This window comes from Platichthys flesus, chromosome 14, assembly GCF_949316205.1.
Source record: "Platichthys flesus chromosome 14, fPlaFle2.1, whole genome shotgun sequence".
Taxonomy (NCBI): Eukaryota; Metazoa; Chordata; class Actinopteri; order Pleuronectiformes; family Pleuronectidae; genus Platichthys; species Platichthys flesus.
Genome location: NC_084958.1, coordinates 7111359 through 7129573, shown reverse-complemented (window position 1 = coordinate 7129573; position 18215 = coordinate 7111359). Strand labels below are relative to the sequence as shown.

Genomic DNA, 18215 nt, shown 5'->3' with positions numbered 1-18215 from the left:
TTCCCTCCAGGCTTTGCTTATATATTTTGTTTGAATGGATGACCAGAAAACATGGGGGCTTCCAGCCACGGCGTTCGCCAGCGCAGAGCCATGAAAAACAACATGTGTAACATTGATCTGAATAAAAGGCAAATTTGAGTGCATTACTCACCTCTGTTTGAGTTTTCCAGTTTTTTATTCTCTCTTTGTTGTGTTTGAAGTTGTTGTTCCAATACTGAGAAAGATGCCAAAAAATAAGCACAATGGCAAGAAAAACCATGAAGATTCCAGATAGAAGAGGAAGGTTGCCAAATGTTTGTTTAGGAAAACATAGAGAGGATTCAGTCATTAGGTGCTGGTATGAATATGAATACATGTATGTATAACAGCCATTCTAGCAAGGCAAATTGTGTGACGACAACAGAAGGCCATCATAGGAAAATAACAGATGGACAAACCATTAATATTTTTTCCAACAGCTTTTGATGCCTGTTTCTGAGCCTTTGTCAGCTGATCCCTCAGATCAATGATATCCATCACTAGCAGACAAAGACACGATATTATTTTGTGCTTAAAGGAAACACACAACACGACGAGAAGCATTCGCGACTGAGGAGCTGTCATACTCGATTTAAAGTTCTTTGCGTCTGCATCCTTGAGTCGAAGTTCGCTGTCTTGCAGTTGTCTCTTTGTCAAACTCAGTCTCGCTTGAAGCTCTGAAAATGAAACACAAAATCATACAATCGAACAATTTGCCTTCATTTGTTTTTTACATGTTACAATGTAACCTTTGATTGCTTACCTGCAACGTTCTCAGCATGTTGGCTTTTGAGGTCTGATATTTCATCTTCCAGTGGTTTGATTTTTTGGTGAAGTTCCATAATTTGAGCCGCTTTACAAAAAATAAAAGCTTGTTTCAGCGTTTTTTTTACAGTTTTCTGCAGGTAATTAATCAGTCTCCTCCTTGTTCTATTTGTTTCTAACCAAAACTGATCAAAACACTCACACTGATTAGAAAAGTTCAAATCCCTGGAGTCCAGCAAAAGAGTCTTTTCTGCTATCTGACTTCTGATGTCCTCCAATTCGTTCTCCAGATCTTGAAGAGAGAAAATTAGATTTTTATCATTTAATCATTCAATTATCAAATTGTAGGAAAAACAATATGGAATAAACGTGAGGATTTCCTGCAGCTTCCCACCTTTAATTTTCTTGAACTGAGCTTCTGACTGACTGTTTTCCTGCTTCTTCAGTCGTGCTACTTCCTCTTGAAGAGTCAAAACCTTAAAGACTATAGGAGGACCGTTTGAATTAGATAAATTCACCAGATACAAAAGACCAGGATCAGCAATGGCAGCACCATTTCACTCACGCAGTTGGGTATTTTCATTGCTTTCATCTTGAATTCCTTCGATCAGTTCGTTCAAATAATCCTGGAGTGCTTTAGACAAGAAAAATGTATTGTGTTTATTTTCTTAAATCATTTCCTTCTTAATGGCCGTAGGCCTGGAGTTCTTATGGAGAAGTGTTTCTGTCACTCACCTCTAATTTTACTGTAATCTGTGTTGTTTGCTGCCGTTTTCACTAACTCTGATATCTTTGTTTGTACTGAGATAATATGGAGAACTGAAAGACAAGAGGCATCATTAATCCAACATGAAATGAACACCCTATTTTTGCACGTTAAATTTCCTAAATTGACAATATCTACGTTTAAAAGCTTGCTGCTTTAATTAGGTGGTGAATCTTTTCAAATATGAAAGATCAATCTATTTGTTTTGTCCCACTCACATCTTTCGGGTTGAGCACTTCTTGCTTTCAGCTCCTCTGTTTTTTCGGCCAACTTGTTGTTCTTTTCCTGTATTTGTTTTTGAAGCTCTGCAGAGGAAAGACAATCAAATATTTACATTACAACTTCTGTTCCACTTGCTTCAATATTATAATTTTTAATTATTTGACCTGTTACTAGCTGCATAGTTATAATTTTAAACATATATATCTATATTTTACTTTGACATTGCCATAATTTGTGCATTCCTGAATGAATAATTAAAATGACAAAGACACCAACCTTGTATCTTGGCTTCAGAATCAGTGTTTTGGAGTTGTCTCTTTAACTCCTCCTGTTGCAGGGTTATTGTAGAAACTTGAAGAGCTGAAAGCACCATGTTAAAGAACTGTTTAAATCAGGAACTGTGGTAACTAAATCCATTATCTACTCTGCTCACAGACCAAGATCTGTTTTTTGACAAATATTTTTCACATGACCAAGCTACCAAAAAAAAAAAGAATTGTGAAGGGCTTGGTAAATACTACTGTAATTTTGTAATGAAAAGCAAAGACAGTATGATTATTTGTGAACAGAGACCAAATGTGTAGTTGCATCTGAGAAAATCTGTCAGGCTTGAGTTTGTCCATGTTTAAATGTCTTCATAGGAACCAGACTCATGTATTCTCACACCTATAACCTGTCAAACAAACTGGACCTCCACTCACATGTGACGGAGCAAAGCAGCAACAAAGCTCCATCTCTTACCAAGTGAAGTGACGCTGTCCGATTCAGTCTGAAGTTTCTTCAGCTTCTCATCCAGATCAGTCTGCAGCTCTACAGAAACACATCAAGACAACTGACAGAACTCCAAAACAAGTTGTTGGGGTAAAAGCTAGTTGACATAGGATGACAACAAAACACTTAAATTCTGCAAAAACTACTGAACTGACTTTACTGACACTTGGTAGAAGATTGGGGCAAAAAGAAAAATAATTAATCTGGTAGCAGATTTGATTATGGGAGCTGATGCAGGATTTTTTTTACTATCTTTAACATGGCAGGGTATCCACTCTCTGGGTTTCCTAATAAAGTGGTTGCCAAGATACGTTTCTTGATCTACATGTCATGGCTGTAGTTTTGCTGTTACTATACGTTCAGTAAGATTTTCCGTCTCGGCGATTCTCCAGGGTAGCACTCTCTTCTTGTTATTCACTAAGTTTTAAGCCACAATCACAAAATAATGAGCAATTCACTGCCTATACTACAGCCCAGTTCATAAGACAGCATGCAGATGATATTGTCGAATACCTATACATCTTGCACCAGAGTCCTAATGGACCCATTTTTCAGTCAGTGCGGACCAAGAAGGACACAAAGTCAATAGGTCTCCCTCACCTTGGATTTTCTTCCCAAAGCTGGAACACTGTGCCGTCGTCTGGTTCAGTTCATTCTGCAGAGCTATAGTTCAAAATACCATTCATGTTTAAATCAGTGGTCTTTTTTACTTCTTGTTGTAGAAACGTACATTTAAAGTGCAGTGAACGCACCTGTAATCTCAACCTGATCCCGAAGGTGCTCCTCTTCTTTTATCTTCAGTTGCTTCTTTAGCTCTAGAAAAGGTAACGTATGCTTCAGCTTCAGCAGAGGTTGCAGTTTAGTCAAAGACAATTGAGTCACCCACTAGTAATTGTTGCAGAAGTTATTAGGCCCCCGCTTTGCGTTTCTTGTTGTAGTTTTCTGAGACGGTTGTTGAGATCAGTGATGGTCACAACTGAGGAACAGACAGATCAAATGTTGATTTCCACAGTCATGGATGGAAACACCATGTTCCTTCTTTACTCACTCAATTGGGCGTTGGCCTGATTCTCCAAGGTCAGCTCATCAATGGATTTCTTCAGCTCCTTCTCTTTGGTAGAAAGATCCTTTTCAAGCTCTGAGGCAAACACAAAGAGGTTCAAATAAATGTCTTTGTTAAATGCACGATATCCGGATATAATAATGATAGTTTTACAGTTAACATTGGTATCAGGTGGGTTATTGGTCAATTGATTGGGTTTTGGAAAATACTTACGGGCTACCGTGACGTTTTTGACTGTGTGGTGGTCTAAAAGCTGTTTCTGCAGATGCTTCACCTGACTCTGCAGCGTCATGATTTTCAGCACTGAACAACAACACAGAATATGGCTTAACTCACAATGTACTAACAAAGTATCCCCAGGATATAACAGAGACCAGGACCAAAGAAAGAAAGCACAACTCATATGTGAACCTTTCATTGATTTGACACTCACTCAGTTTGATGCTTCCATCGCCTTTGTTGTTTATTTCCCTGATGAGGCCATCTACTCTGGTTTGCAACTCTGGGAAAGAAGTATTAACTGTGGATTATATTTGGATCATTTGTGATTTAACTAGTTTATAAAATAGACTAACCTCTTTCCTCGTTGCTTGTCATTTCATTGAGCCCCCTTTCCTGCAGGTCCCAGATTTCCTGCTGCAGCTGATTGATTGACAGAACTGTGACAGACAGACATGCAGTGATTAGAATCTTTGACAGTATTAGTTTAAGAGTAAATAATAAACTTGATTGATACATCACCTTTCAAAACACATGTATTTCTGAAACAATCATAAGCTACAACAAAAATGTTACAGATAAGAAAAGAGTAAAAACAAATTAAATCAAACCTTGGTAAGTGATTCAAATAATTGATAAAGTGTCTTTTATGAGAGATTTAAAAGAGGATAAGGATTTTCCAGATGGATCTCCTTTGGGAGATTGTTCCAAAGAACGGGCGCTCCTCCTAAGTGTAATTGCGAGTAGGGCCTTCACTGATGTTATGGACTGCATAAATGGTGTCAAAAGACCTGAAACGTGCTATGGTACAAGTCCTGAACAGGCCTTAAAATTTGGCAACAACATCTTGTCATCAATTCTAAAACTTTACCTGAAGCTAACTTGCTCTCTTTGTTTAGATCTTGTATTGAGGCATTTTTTTTAAACGACACAAAAGGTCTAAGATGTCCAGTGAGGCTGCTCTCTGCACCCAGATGATCACAGTGTACTTACTTAGGTTGTGGTTGGCAATCAATCTCTTCATGTCTGCCGTCTTGGCGTGAAATTCCTCTTCTTTCTCCTCCACTTGCCTGTACAGATCTGTGAGAGGACACAGAGAAGCAGAGATCATTTAAGGAGGCAGAAAAATGAACGTGGGTAGAAACATCAAACCATTTTCTCTAAGTAGCATCTTGACCGTTGACTAATGTTACCCACCTCTGAGCCTGTCTGGGTGTTTTGTGATCGAGATCGATTTCATCAGAGCTGTCAGCTCACCATGCAGGTTTATCACATTCAAAACTGACACAGAAAAAAACACAGTAAAAATCACTTCCTCCTCTGTGGTTCTGAAACGATCAGATTCGAAAACCGAGCAGGGATCGGCTCTCATGGAAACTGGGGTCAGTTTACTCACTGATTGCTGCTCTGGAGTCTCCAGTTCTATTGAGTTCTGCAATCTTCTGTTCAAATTCAGTCTTTAAGTCTGACAGAAACAGACACATCAAATCAGACCTAAAACTAAAATCGTGAATCAACTCAGGTTTTAACAAATATCTTGTAGCTCACGTGAGTATCTCTCCTCACGTCCAGAGCATTTTTCACTCTTCTCTTGCACCAGCCGCTGCAGCTCTGACATTTGGAAAAGAAAGAGTCGCGTCATGAAAAACTCTGATTCAAAATGTTTTATGTAGATGAATAAAAAGAAAGCTCACCCTTTATGTCAGCCTGAGATTTTGCATATTCCCTTCGAAGCTGGGTCAGAACAGCTGTTTAAAAAACATAATGTGCAGTCACGCTTTTGATGTTAGGGAGAAAGTTAAAAAATCACCAAAGTAACCACTGACACGTGTGTTTCCTTATTTGTAACTAATATCATGTAACTATTAATGGATAGTCTTTACAGTAAACACTGAAAAGCAATGATAGCTGTTTTTATACAATATATTACATATGTCATTTCATATTATATTGTTTGATTAATTTCATGTCCATTTCCTATAGGACTAATAAAGGAGGACTCACTGGTTTGGCTTGTTGATGTTGACTGCTGTTGCCCATCCCTCTGCTGATCTCTCACCTCTCTCATCATGTCGATGATCTTCATGACTGTTCAAAGTTAAAAATAATATTAAATAAATGAATAGTACTTCATCTTTTTGAGAACAAATGCTGTTTATAGTTTATTTTTACTTTTGGCTATACACTATAACCAAGATTTCTGAAAAAATAACAGGGTGGTAATCACAGTATTTTGGGGGATTTTCATTCTTAAGCTTCAAAGTTATAATAAATATTGCAGAGATCATTTTGACTCTTTTCCAAACTTGTACTTACTCAGTTGAGCCTCTCTAAAATCCGTCTCCAATAGTTTTTTCTGTAAGTGTCCTTTTTGTCTGTTCCCCTGTTCCAGAATAACTCTCAGGCCTTGGATGAAAAAAATCTGTATTTATATTTTTGCTGACTTTATTATTAATAATTAGTAACTGTAATTGTTATTATAGTTTATCTTGCTCATTATTATTACCCTATATGATTATTATATAGGGTAATCACTTACTTAAATTTACTCAACGAATGTTAATTAATTTTTATAGAGCTTACTCACTTGTAAGTCTATGATCAGTTTTGGCGTCGGACATCATCTGTGTGAGAATCGCCAGTTCATCCTGCAGACTCAAAATTTCCCTTGCTAGAGAAAAATAAAGAGAAGTCAAATTAATGCAGCACTAAACACACCAGCAACAATAATGATATTCTATTTTGTTAGCGAAGAAAGCTTCTCACTTAGTTCTTTGTTACTCTCCTCACGATTCAAGCGTAAAATCTTCTTTGTCAGGAGCTCATTCTTTTGTTTCATTTGCATCTGGTAATCTGAAAAAGTAACAAGAATAAAGCCATTATGAGGTTGAAAAAAAAAAATCTAATGTAGAGATTAAACAAAATCTACAATGTACCTATAAAACAATGAGATCTCAGGATACAAGTGTTTGGGACTCACCAGCATAATTAGCTCTGGATTTCGCAATGTGGACATTGATGAGTCTCTGTATCAGGGCAATCCCACTGTGCACAGATATGAACTCCAGCACTATGGGCAATGCACAGAATGTGTGTCAGGAAATGTGAGATCCTGGTTAGTTAATAATGTTAATGATATAGGAAATTATAGCAGATACTAACAGTCTGAACTGGCATCTCCTTGTTGTCGCAGATCCCTGAGCTTCATCTCCAGTTGTTTCTGTAGAGCTGATGAAGTGAAAGTGGTGAAACAAAAAGTGACATTAAGTTAAAATAAGACTGTGAGACTTCAGTCACTGATGGCAACAAATGAGAACTACATGATTGTGTTAAATGCTAAACTATTCTTAAACACAGACTGTACACAAGGATGGATTACATTCCATTTCCTCCTTCTATGCCTAAGTAAAGCTTAAATATCCCAGATAGGAAAGACGCCATATTGCACATTTATGCAGGTTACAAGATACCACTGATACATACGCTCAGCTGGTGTTTCATCCCGTTTTATAGCATCAAATAAATAATTAAAACGAACCTTAACTGAAAAAAGGAAGAACTTAAACAGACATGAATATGATAAGAATAAGAAAAATGGAAGAAACCAACTTTGATGGTTAACTTTGGTGATATTTGACCTCTTACTTTGGTCCATGACCCAGCCGCTGACATGGTGGAGCAGGGTTTCTGAACTATACTGCAGCCAGCCACCAGGTGGTGATGGAGATGATTTTGCTTCACTTGGGAGCAGTCATTTTATTTATTTAAAGTCTACGCTCTTGAACTGCAAAACTCAGCTGAATTTAGCCAAAACCTATTCAGCCTATTACTCTAAATAGTTTAGTGACACAATATGGTTACAAAACATGATGCTAACATTATCCACTGTTAATCGTCTTACCACTAACCAGTGTATTGAACTGAACAACCCTGTGTTTTATTTTCAAAGAATTCCACTTGCTATTTTACATACAAAAGAAATGTACTGAACCATTGGTGGGCTATTGACGTAGCTTAACATGCAAATATTTCACTTTGACTTTACCAGCAATTCTACTGTCCTGCTGAAGAACAGTTTCTCCTCTTCTCAACTCTTCAACTCTTAAATCCCAGATCTGATTTTGCAGTGAGATGATCTGAAGAACTGAACACAAACAGAGACGGATCAGTCACCTCTGCTCAGCTGCTCCATGTCGTGCAAATTATTAAAAAACAAATGCGCCTACTGAGTTCTGAGTTTGAGAAACGTCTTTCCATTTGCTGCTTCTTAGCGTGGAGATCCTTCATCTTCACTTGCAGCTCATTGCGTAGCCCTACAAGTTACAAATGAGACATAATAAAATCAGTCACATAAAAACTCCTCACAGGAACGGCTTTAAATCTATCAAGCAGCGATACCGGAGCGCAAGCGAAATAATATCATAGCAACACAATAAAACAACGCTCACCCATGATTTCAGTTTCAGTAGAATTAGCAGCCAGTTCGATCCTCCTCTGTAATCCTGTTACCTCCCTGGTTAGTGCAATGACTTTTAGATCTAGAAAAAAAAAAAAAGATTTGATAAAAAGTTGAAAAGAAACTGTGACAGGTACTAAGGAACAATAGATTGACCTACATCAAATTATACATACTTAGATAGCACTCCTCTGCATATTTCTTTTCCCCAAAATATCAATGTAATATTTCTTGAAAAAGTTTACATAGATATCAAACATCGATCAATCAAAGTAGTTGTAAAACAAAGTCCTAGATCAGTCTGAATCTGCTCCAAAAGGGAATGGCCTCTTTCCTGGCCTGTACCTCACTCTTCCACCTAGTTTCAAGTATTTTTTTTAAAAAATCAAGCGAATTGGGTTCGAGAAAAATGTGTGGCTTTATTCAGGTACTCACTCAGAAAAGCATCACTGTCAGACGTCTCCAGCAGCAGTTTCATTTGATCGTATAGCTGGGTTTGATAAGCTGTCAGTGGAATGAGAGATGCATTTGAGTCGTATCATCTCCACATATACCATGAACTGTATATGAAGTGCAGCTTACTTACGGCCAGTAACAGTTGAGGCGGATGAACTGCATGTAGCAAGCTGCTTCTTCAGCAGCCTGACGTCCATCCTCAACCCAAAGGCTTCTTCGTCTGACAGAGTATGAAGAGGGCAGCGTGTATCAGGGAGACAGTAAAATCCTTCTAGCCCTTATTCATAACACAGAGTTCTAAAAGACTGAATACTTGCCTTGTTGGCTGCTGTGGAATGTTGCCTCCTTAAGCTGCTTGTTCAGCAAATTAATCTGTTCCTCCATATCTGAGAACCAAGAGAATGATAGTCAAATTTAAATGATAAGTGGGGCTGAGAAGCTAAATGGTCATTGGTCATGGTTATGATCACTGCAATGTACGAACCCACGGCGACCACCAATCTCAAGCCAATAATAATTTGCTGTTTTATTTGTTTGACATGCACCTATTATTAGGTACTACATGGGTATGAAGAACCACTCACCAGTACAGCTTGCTATGTTCACTGACTGAAAGAGAAGAAAACATGATTGATTACTTAAATAAATATAAGAGGAGGCGATCAAAAAAATGTTCTATGAGTTACTACAAGTACAACAAAAGACACCATGAAAAGTGCTACTGACTTACTGTGAAATGTATATTGTCAGGATTAATTCCTTCCGGTAATGTTATCTGAAGTTAAACAGGTAGAAAACGTTGAATATAACTATTAAACTTTATGCAAACTGTGACATGAATGTAATTAATTTGATGAATCCCAGTTTTGTGGACTTACTGGGATCTTGCCAAGGAAAGAAGCCACATCGGCATTGCTGATAAATGTTTTGTTCATATCCGTATGAACTGAGAAAAAATCAACATAAACAATCAACTTAATGTATTTGTTCTATTTGTTGTTCACCAACCAATAGTAGTACAAATGGAATAATGATGTCCCTTACCATATCTGCTGTCAGAAGCTTCAAAGACACCTGAGAGAAGCAGGGGAAGCCAAACTAGGTGAGAGCCTCCTGCCATTGCACTTGGTGTCTTCTTTCATAAAACGTTTCCTTCCATCAGCAGTTCAAAACCTTTATATCACTGCGTATCTTTGATCAATGCCAGGAATGGTGTTGGCTTTCAAAAATGGGAGTTGCATTTGTGGGAATTGTCCAGTTTATCATCAGCAAACATCGAGCTAAGGTCAGCAACCAGCCAGTGGTGCCAGCACAAACAAAAAAGGGTTTTTATAGGAAAAAGGACAACTATGATACAAACTTGATTACAGTCACCTTACATGAGATATTGATTGAAACAGTACAAATTAAAGAGAAATGCTTTGTTGAATTAAATAATGTTTCTAAATATAGCTTTTCATCGAGCTTAGATTTGGTTCATGTGACAATTCCTAAAGTTATGATGATAAATTCTGCAAGTGGGAGGTTGAAAGTTGGCCAGCACGTTTGATGAAAGTGAGCGTTTTAATAGCAGCTCAGAATACTAATTATAAAACAAACTAATATTGTGCTCTTCTGTTGGCATAGCAATCTGTACAGTGTGTACTTTAAAATTTACAGACAAGATCTAAATGTGCTTCTTGTCACTGGCCATGGCCAACCATTTAAAAAATGGATAGCTTTAACAAAATACCTAATGAATAACATTTCTTGTGATGCATGCAACATGGTTTTGCAAGTTTGAGTTATCTTATAGTTTCCAACCTATTCAAACCTTTGCAGGCAGGTGGAGTTACAGAGTTTCATGTTTAGTATACATGAACGTCTGTACACACCTCAGTTATGACAACATATACATGTCATTGCATTTTACTTGTACCGTTTTAAAACTATGCCTAAATAAAGAATTTATCTTTATAAAAAAAAATTGTCGAATCCACAATAGGGAGACACCGCTTTTATGAACAAAATAGTAGGTATTTGTAATTCCACTTGTCACTGACACATAGTCACATTAATGCCCTTACACTGCCAACTTTACAGGAAGACTGACAAAATACAACCTTGGAGAAATTGTAAACAGGTGCTTGGCAAATAAGTTCATCTGCTGAAAAAGATTAACCCCATGTTTTCTGTTCCAGTCAGTCATGTGTCACTAAACAGAATTTAGAGAGCTGGAGAGAAATGGATATTTGCAAAAGAGTAACAATTACTACATTTGCAGTCACTCAAATATGGAAGGTAGGTGATAACAATTAAAAGGTGTTATTTATGTATGTGTTAATCATGAACGTGGCATCTTTAACTTCACCTAACCTTAGTTACCCTTCCTTATTTGGCAGTGATCATGTGCAATGATTAAATGGATATTGACTAACCCTCCTCTGCTAAAGTCCAAAGTGGAACTGTTCAACTTTATCTGGGATTTATAGCTGAGGTCTCTTTCAGGGTCGCTGTTATTGAGCCACTTGTGTCCCACTAAGCTCTTCAATATATTTACAACTGGTGATATTGGACACTATATACAAATAATCCACAACTCATAGCACATGCCAACAGCCACAGCACATGAGGGATGATACCTCGGGAACAATTAGCTACGCATACTTAGGGACAGAAAGAAAGAAATGTGGTGACTGTAGCAACATTAAAAATGATTATTTAACTGAATAATTTCAGCTCTTTAGAGTCAGCAGTGCAAACATTGTGACAATAGAGTATTTAATCGTGAGTAAAGCAGGACAAATAGTGCACAGGACAAAATCCATTCATACATTGTTTCTTGGCTTGAAATGAAATTGACCTGATTATAATTGACGTCTTACATTTCAAAGCCTGCTTTCATAAGGAATTTAAAAAGGTTAAGCTCAACTATTGATTATGTAAAATTATAGATTTCAATTTACATATTTTAAGACCAAATCCACTTAATATATAAACCATCATTGAGGTTTATCTCCTCTGCACTTGTTAACATTTTATAAGGAAAATGTGCCAATTTTCCAGTACAATGTTTAGCGTGCACTAATGCCAATTTATGTTGATGTGCATGAGCTTCAATAAAAAACATGGAAAAATGCAAATGTATTCATGCACTAAACAAATGGCAACTTGGAAATATTCTTAATTCAAAAGGCTATTCTTATTTTGTTTTTTATCCTTTTTGTAATGTGAATTGAGTAACATGAAGGCTAACTCCCATTCTTTTTTTCTGTTGGGCGAGTCAGTCATTTTTGTAGCTTTGTTTGTTGTACGTTTTTTGGGGTATTTTCTGCAATTGTTCTATTTTGTTGAGCCTTATGTGCACTGCACTTTTTGTCTTAATTCACAATTTTTTTTTCTAGAAGTGAGTCTCACAGAAGGCACGAAGAGATTAAACTTTCACAATAAATCCTAGATGATAGTTTTCATTTCAAGTATATATCAACCAAATCGTTTGAACAGCCTTTACTCTTTGAATAAATATTTAATAATTATGACACAAGACTTACAATATAATCTGGTTATAATAATAAACATTTATTGTGTGGTATATAATCATATAAGAAAATATTATTAATCACTTTAATTATTTATTTTCGTGTTGATACATGTGTGCTTCTTTCGTTTCTTTGTAATAATACATATTTTCATTCGTCATCGTCCACCTTTATCGGCTGCATGCCTTTTTAGGAGAACTAGAGCGCCACCGTGTGTGCATTCTTGAAAGCTACACCCAAGACCACCTCTGACACTGATGTTTTGACTCTCGTCATGTAAACTGGGATCATAACAGCCTGTATCTGTTAGAGTCTGATTATGAATATAAATATCCTATAGTGATGAATATTGGTATTGTCAGGGGAATATCAGCAGCCTGGTGTCGGCCAGTGGTTCATGGAGACACAATAACAACGATCTGACGGTTCAGTGGCTGTGAAACTGGAATATATTTCTCTACAGAGTGTTGAAGCTAAATTGTTTTCCTACTTCAATAACACGGATGTATACGCAACAATAAAACCCCTTCCCCAGAACAGTCTCGTCGCGTCTTCTCGCGATATTACAGCTGAAGTGGAGTGTTTGCGTAACAGTGAGGAATCCTTGTCTCGTTAAAGCCTCTAAATGTGACTGGAGCTGCAAGCGCTGCTCAGTAGTTCAACCAGCAGCGATCTTATCACACATACACGACACGGTTCCGCCTCGCCTCCTGCATCAGAACTGATCCGAGACTTTAGCCGGATCCACAGCTCTCTGTGAAATCAGGTAGGGCTCTTCTCTGTGCAACTTGTGTTATGTATATATGCAGAGATTACTGCGACTGGACATCAAGTCCAAGTCCACCACTTCGTGTAAAGGATTTTTAAACCTTTTCTTATGTATATCGACTCACAGTATCTTGTTGCAAAAAAAAGTTTCCTGTCAAGTTGTTGTCAACGGAAATCCAATGACCCTTCATTCCTAATAGTAAACTTTTATTATGTTGCTAATATTAATTTATATAGTCTAAAGTTTATGTGTATATTCTAAACGTTATGTATATCTTCTATGCTTATATGTATGATGCTTTTCTTCATATAAGCCGTAGAATACATATATTTCCCTCGGGATCAATTAAATGTATCTATATTTATCTATTCCCATAAGTTGTATATCATCCCCCACAATATTTAACCAGAGCCTTGCTTTAGCAGTTTAGAGCGAGGATACAATTTTATATAAGTTTGTCACATTAGTTTACATCATTATAATACTTAATTAAATAATCGATCACAGATATCACCATTGTAAGAGTTAACACGTTTTAGTACTGTCCCTGTGAAGTGAGTGACATGTTTGCCAAATGTTCAAAATACATCAGAATACATCAATAACATCTATAAATTTAAAAAAACATAGAGCTGTGTATTTTTGCATCTGTTTATACATACCACTTATATTGCCATATCTTGTAAATTCACGTTGCTACAATGACTATATCAGTGTCTGACCTTCAAAAAACAACTGGTTAGATAAACCAATATTAACTCACTTCTGTTTACAGTTGTCATTACAAGAAATACGTGTAAAAACAACATGTTCCTAAATAAAGAGTGAAATGCCTCGCAGGAAGATAAAAATTGACTTCTAGTCTATTGTTTGATTATTTACCATTAACCCTGTGTTATACACACCTCTTAGGTACAAATGACTCAAACATATCTGCCTTATTTTCAGTAACAGAACATGTCTTGTAATATTACTGTCAGCTGTTTGTGCTCAATGAATGCTGAATAGCAGTGACTCGACAAAATTATATTGTATAAGGTCGCAACAGATTGCCAGTGAACTCTGGACAGTGGGTGGGGTTACAAAGTCCTATTCAAATTTTATCTTTTCCCATGTATTTCATTTATCAGTTGATCTCTGACCATATGGAACCTTCACAGACTAAAACCTCCAGAGAGAATGTCCCTCTCCGGCTGGGTGTGTGTGGTGACGGGTGCCTCCAGAGGCATTGGCAGGGGCATAGCTCTCCAGCTGTCGGAGGCAGGAGCCACCGTGTACATCACAGGGCGACAGGAGAAGACTCTGCAACAAACCGCTGCAGAGGTGAAGGCTTTAGCTGGAATATCAGTGAACCTGTGTTGACTTGACAGTGGTGCCAATTTTGTAATCCAGAGGGTCAGCTCCTCCCTGTCTGGTGGATGACGACTAAAAAAAAACCATTGTGTCTAGAATGTGTTATCTTTGCTGTGTTGTGTAGCAGTAGTAGTACTGTGTTGAGGTTAGCATTACTTTGTCTTTGTGCCAAACTCAGGTTAAGGAGAGGGGAGGAAACTGCGTGCCGGTTATCTGTGACTCTACAAACCATGAAGACATTGAAAAACTGTTCAACCAGATCACACGGGAACAGAATGGCAGGCTGGACATCCTGGTTAACAATGCCTACGCTGGAGTACAGGTAGGTGCATGTACACCAAGTAGTACATGAAGCACTACTTGGTGTGTTGTGTTCTTTAAATAGTAAGGTTACACGCAAATTACAGCTATGTACATGAAAGGAAACCGTTGGTCAGCGAACCCAGCACAAACTCCCCGCTGTGTGATTCACCTTGACTCTAAACTTCATGTGTTATTTCAGGCTATTTTCGAAAATACAGGCAAGAAGTTCTGGGAAACTGACCCGTTGATCTGGGATTCCATCAACGACACAGGCCTCAGGTATGCTCACGTACTTTGTCATGTTCCATAAGTGGACTGTGTCATTGTCAACAAACTACGGAGTCATTTCCAAGTTATTTTATCCCAGACATCAACTGATTCTAAACTTGTTTTTCTCGTTTTTTAGTTTCCTCCCTCTGTTAGTTGTAGCTCGGTCAGAATACAAATTAAAACAAATAACTGCAAGATCGATGTGACTGTATCACAGAGCTATGTGGCCAAATCATTCTTCTGTGTTGAATCAACACTGTGACGTGCATCCTCCTCAGAATGTCACCTCAGGTCACAGTGACGTGGAGCATAAAAATAATGTGATTGGTCCACTTGATAGCATGACGCATCCATGTCTCCCAGTGGCTGGACAAGCACACACCCTCCTTCCGACTCAAACAGTTCAAAGGTCACACACTTCATTTCCTAAGAAGGCCCTCTCTTGTCCGTGCTGCAGTCATTTCAGTCAAACTACGGTTGCTCAATATTAATCAACCGTAGTTTGACTGAACCATGACAGAAAACTGGAGCTGGCATCGATGAGCTTGAAACTAAAATCGAGTGGAATTAATAAATCATTTCCTCCTTCCTGCTGCTCTACTCAGGTGCCACCACTCGCTAGAAGGTTCCAGGATTGTTCCTGTTGTTGTGAACATGTCTGACCTGGACAATCTCTTGCTGTGATCTTCATATGTGAAATGAAAACTCAGAAAAATGTCTGGATCCATTTTTCCAGATATTTTCCAGAGTTCATTTCCGTAACCAGCTTCAGCTGTATTGAAACCCAGCTAGAGTTTAGGAGTTGTCATTGCGGAGCGACTTAAGACACATCCTACCAGAGTAAATGCTCACAACCGTGTCGGGCACTAGCACAGACTCGGGGTCAAACCTTTGTAGAACCAGGTTTTTTGGTACAAAACTGATATAGTTTATTTCCTTTTTTCTTTATCTGACAGGGGGCACTATTTCTTCTCAGTTTATGCATCTCGGTTGATGGTGGCTCAGGGTCAGGGTTTGATCATCACCATTTCATCCATGGGAGGGCTTCGGTATCTCTTCAATGTGCCTTATGGCGTCGGTAAAGCCGCGGTAAGATCACTTCATAGCAGGATCAAAATCTATAGAACATGATATAAGTATATCTAATCACTGTATTTGGACATGTTTTGTGATTTGTTTCCAGTGTGACAGGCTTGCAGCAGACATGGCTGTTGAGCTGAGGAGTAGGGGGGTGGCCTCTGTCAGCCTGTGGCCGGGGGCAGTACAGACAGAACTGGTTACTCAGATGATACTGGAGAAAGACGCTGCACAGTCTTCAAATTCTGAGGTAAACTCTTCTCTAACAACCAATTCGTATTTATGGTTGCTTCCTCAGTTTTATGTATTTTTTGCCACATATCTGGATTTTCTTTTCCTCAGTTGAAAAAGACATTTGCCAACGGAGAAACCACAGAGCTGAGCGGGAGGTGCATCGTCAACCTGGCCACAGGTAGTTTTATACTGTCGGAGATTGTATTTACTTCACTGTGAGATTGTTAAATAGAGTGACTAACATTTGACTAACTGTGCGAGCGTATATTAGATCTGCATTGGGATCAGTGTATTATGCTCTCATAAACTGCTTAAAAAAACGCTGAGTGTTTACTTTGATATGGTTTCTCTCTGCTTGAAAGATAAAAATCTGATGTCTCTGACTGGGAAGATCATAATGACTTCGGACCTGGCGAGACGCTATGGGATAAAAGACGTTGATGGTAAGTTTGTAGTTGCTTTCTTGATGTTTTAAGATTTGAAGACTTATTTTTAGGACTTACGATAATGTGTAAGCACTTAACTCTAACATTGTTCCTCTTTTCCTTCCAGGTCGGAGTGTAGTTGATTACACTTCCCTTAAATTCCTCCTGACCCAGGTCCCATATCTCTCCTGGCTCTCAAGTGTAACCCCCTCATTTCTACGCCTGCCACGCTTTGTGCTCACCCTGGCACATAGCCGGTTCTAAATAAGTCCTCTACCAGTGAAGTGAAGGTGTAAAGCTGATACTTTATACATCCATTCCTACTTGATTACTAAATGACTGAGTCCACGAAGGAACGATGAAGAATTCTCTCGCATATTTTCTGTATTTTAACATAAGCACTAATGTCAGCTGTGGGTGAAGCCACACAATGTGAACGTGTGATTTGTGAATAATTTTGAATGTAAATTATTTGTAGGCTCTTGAAAACGTATAAGGTCCGAAGCTTCACTCCACAGTAAAACCCTTACAGATGGTCCAGAGTGCAGCAGCGCATCTGCTCTTCAATCAGCCTAAAAGGGCACATGTCCCTCTACTGCTCGTTGACCTCCACTGGCTACTCATGGCCGTCCAAATTAAATTCACGTCACTACTGCTTGCCAGCAGACCGACTTCTGGATCTGCACCCATCCACTTGAACTCAATCACACGGGCTTATGCTCCTTCCTCGGGCAACAGCGATCCTCCAAGGCACATCGTCTGGCCTCGCCAGCCCTGCTCAGAAGACACTCCCAATCCAGACGGTTTCCTTAATGGTTCCCTGGTAGCAAGAGCACTTCCTTTCTCGTCATCTCTAACACCGTCTTTTTTGACTGATCTCCTTGCACTTTGTATCATTGAACAGATTTTACACTTAGTGCTCAATTCAACGTAGAGTTAACACGTTTTAGTACTGTCCCTGTGAAGTGAGTGACATGTTTGCCAAATGTTCAAAATACATCAAAATACATCTATAACATCTATAAATTTAAAAAAACATAGAGCTGTGTATTTTTGCATCTGTTTATACGTACCACTTATATTGCCATATCTTGTAAATTCACGTTGCTACAATGACTATATCAGTGTCTGACCTTCAAAAAACAACTGGTTAGATAAACCAATATTAACTCACTTCTGTTTACAGTTGTCATTACAAGAAATATGTGTAAAAACAACATGTTCCTAAATAAAGAGTGAAATGCCTCGCAGGAAGATAAATATTGACTTCTAGTCTATTGTTTGATTATTTACCATTAACCCTGTGTTATACACACCTCTTAGGTACAAATGACTCAAACATATCTGCCTTATTTTCAGTAACAGAACATGTCTGATGCTGATATGAATTCAGCAAGGACACACGCTGTCACAAGAACACTTGATTGTGTACCTCTGTCTCGTTTACAGAACAAATAAAAAACATGTAAACTATTTCTCATTAATACTTTAATATATCAGGCAGTTTAACTAAACCTCTGATTTTGATGA

General features: G+C 38.1%; 2 protein-coding genes across 5 annotated transcripts in view; one reads left to right on the top strand and one right to left on the bottom strand.

The window, feature by feature from the left end:
- Positions 1-9900, bottom strand: part of LOC133968719 (GRIP and coiled-coil domain-containing protein 2-like) — a 28189-nt gene extending 18289 nt beyond the window's left edge. For all 4 annotated transcript variants that reach the window (XM_062404900.1, XM_062404904.1, XM_062404901.1 and 1 more), the window contains exons 1-39: positions 9781-9900; positions 9615-9682; positions 9467-9511; positions 9321-9345; positions 9054-9122; positions 8867-8956; positions 8716-8784; positions 8273-8362; positions 8051-8137; positions 7870-7968; positions 6987-7052; positions 6805-6894; positions 6591-6677; positions 6412-6495; positions 6141-6230; positions 5829-5912; positions 5519-5572; positions 5373-5435; positions 5221-5289; positions 5022-5105; positions 4818-4904; positions 4181-4264; positions 4039-4107; positions 3819-3908; positions 3591-3680; positions 3429-3518; positions 3295-3357; positions 3143-3205; positions 2513-2581; positions 2048-2131; positions 1768-1854; positions 1519-1602; positions 1349-1417; positions 1178-1267; positions 986-1075; positions 782-871; positions 606-695; positions 438-518; positions 152-214 (exon numbers count right to left, since the gene is read on the bottom strand). In XM_062404900.1, coding sequence (XP_062260884.1) covers positions 152-214; positions 438-518; positions 606-695; positions 782-871; positions 986-1075; positions 1178-1267; positions 1349-1417; positions 1519-1602; positions 1768-1854; positions 2048-2131; positions 2513-2581; positions 3143-3205; positions 3295-3357; positions 3429-3518; positions 3591-3680; positions 3819-3908; positions 4039-4107; positions 4181-4264; positions 4818-4904; positions 5022-5105; positions 5221-5289; positions 5373-5435; positions 5519-5572; positions 5829-5912; positions 6141-6230; positions 6412-6495; positions 6591-6677; positions 6805-6894; positions 6987-7052; positions 7870-7968; positions 8051-8137; positions 8273-8362; positions 8716-8784; positions 8867-8956; positions 9054-9122; positions 9321-9345; positions 9467-9511; positions 9615-9682; positions 9781-9856 — 3022 coding nt within the window. In that variant the 5' untranslated portion in view covers positions 9857-9900. The remainder of the gene's footprint in view (positions 1-151; positions 215-437; positions 519-605; positions 696-781; positions 872-985; positions 1076-1177; positions 1268-1348; positions 1418-1518; positions 1603-1767; positions 1855-2047; positions 2132-2512; positions 2582-3142; positions 3206-3294; positions 3358-3428; positions 3519-3590; positions 3681-3818; positions 3909-4038; positions 4108-4180; positions 4265-4817; positions 4905-5021; positions 5106-5220; positions 5290-5372; positions 5436-5518; positions 5573-5828; positions 5913-6140; positions 6231-6411; positions 6496-6590; positions 6678-6804; positions 6895-6986; positions 7053-7869; positions 7969-8050; positions 8138-8272; positions 8363-8715; positions 8785-8866; positions 8957-9053; positions 9123-9320; positions 9346-9466; positions 9512-9614; positions 9683-9780) is intronic.
- A 2962-nt stretch (positions 9901-12862) lies between these two features.
- On the top strand, positions 12863-17951 carry dhrs1 (dehydrogenase/reductase (SDR family) member 1). Its single transcript, XM_062404899.1, has 9 exons — positions 12863-13020; positions 14184-14346; positions 14555-14698; positions 14879-14958; positions 15906-16038; positions 16133-16276; positions 16369-16438; positions 16623-16703; positions 16813-17951. The coding sequence occupies exons 2-9, from the start codon at positions 14203-14205 to the stop codon at positions 16947-16949; spliced, it is 933 nt and encodes a 310-aa protein (XP_062260883.1). The 5' UTR covers positions 12863-13020; positions 14184-14202; the 3' UTR covers positions 16950-17951.
- Positions 17952-18215: the final 264 nt, after the last annotated feature.

Coding starts and splice junctions, on each gene's coding strand:
- dhrs1 (XM_062404899.1), top strand. CDS start 14,203: ATGTCCCTCTCCGGCTGGGTGTGTGTGGTGACGGGTGCCTCCAGAGGC. Junction 16,277..16,368: donor CACAGTCTTCAAATTCTGAG/GTAAACTCTTCT, acceptor TCTTTTCCTCAG/TTGAAAAAGACATTTGCCAA. Junction 16,704..16,812: donor TGGGATAAAAGACGTTGATG/GTAAGTTTGTAG, acceptor TTTTCCTTCCAG/GTCGGAGTGTAGTTGATTAC.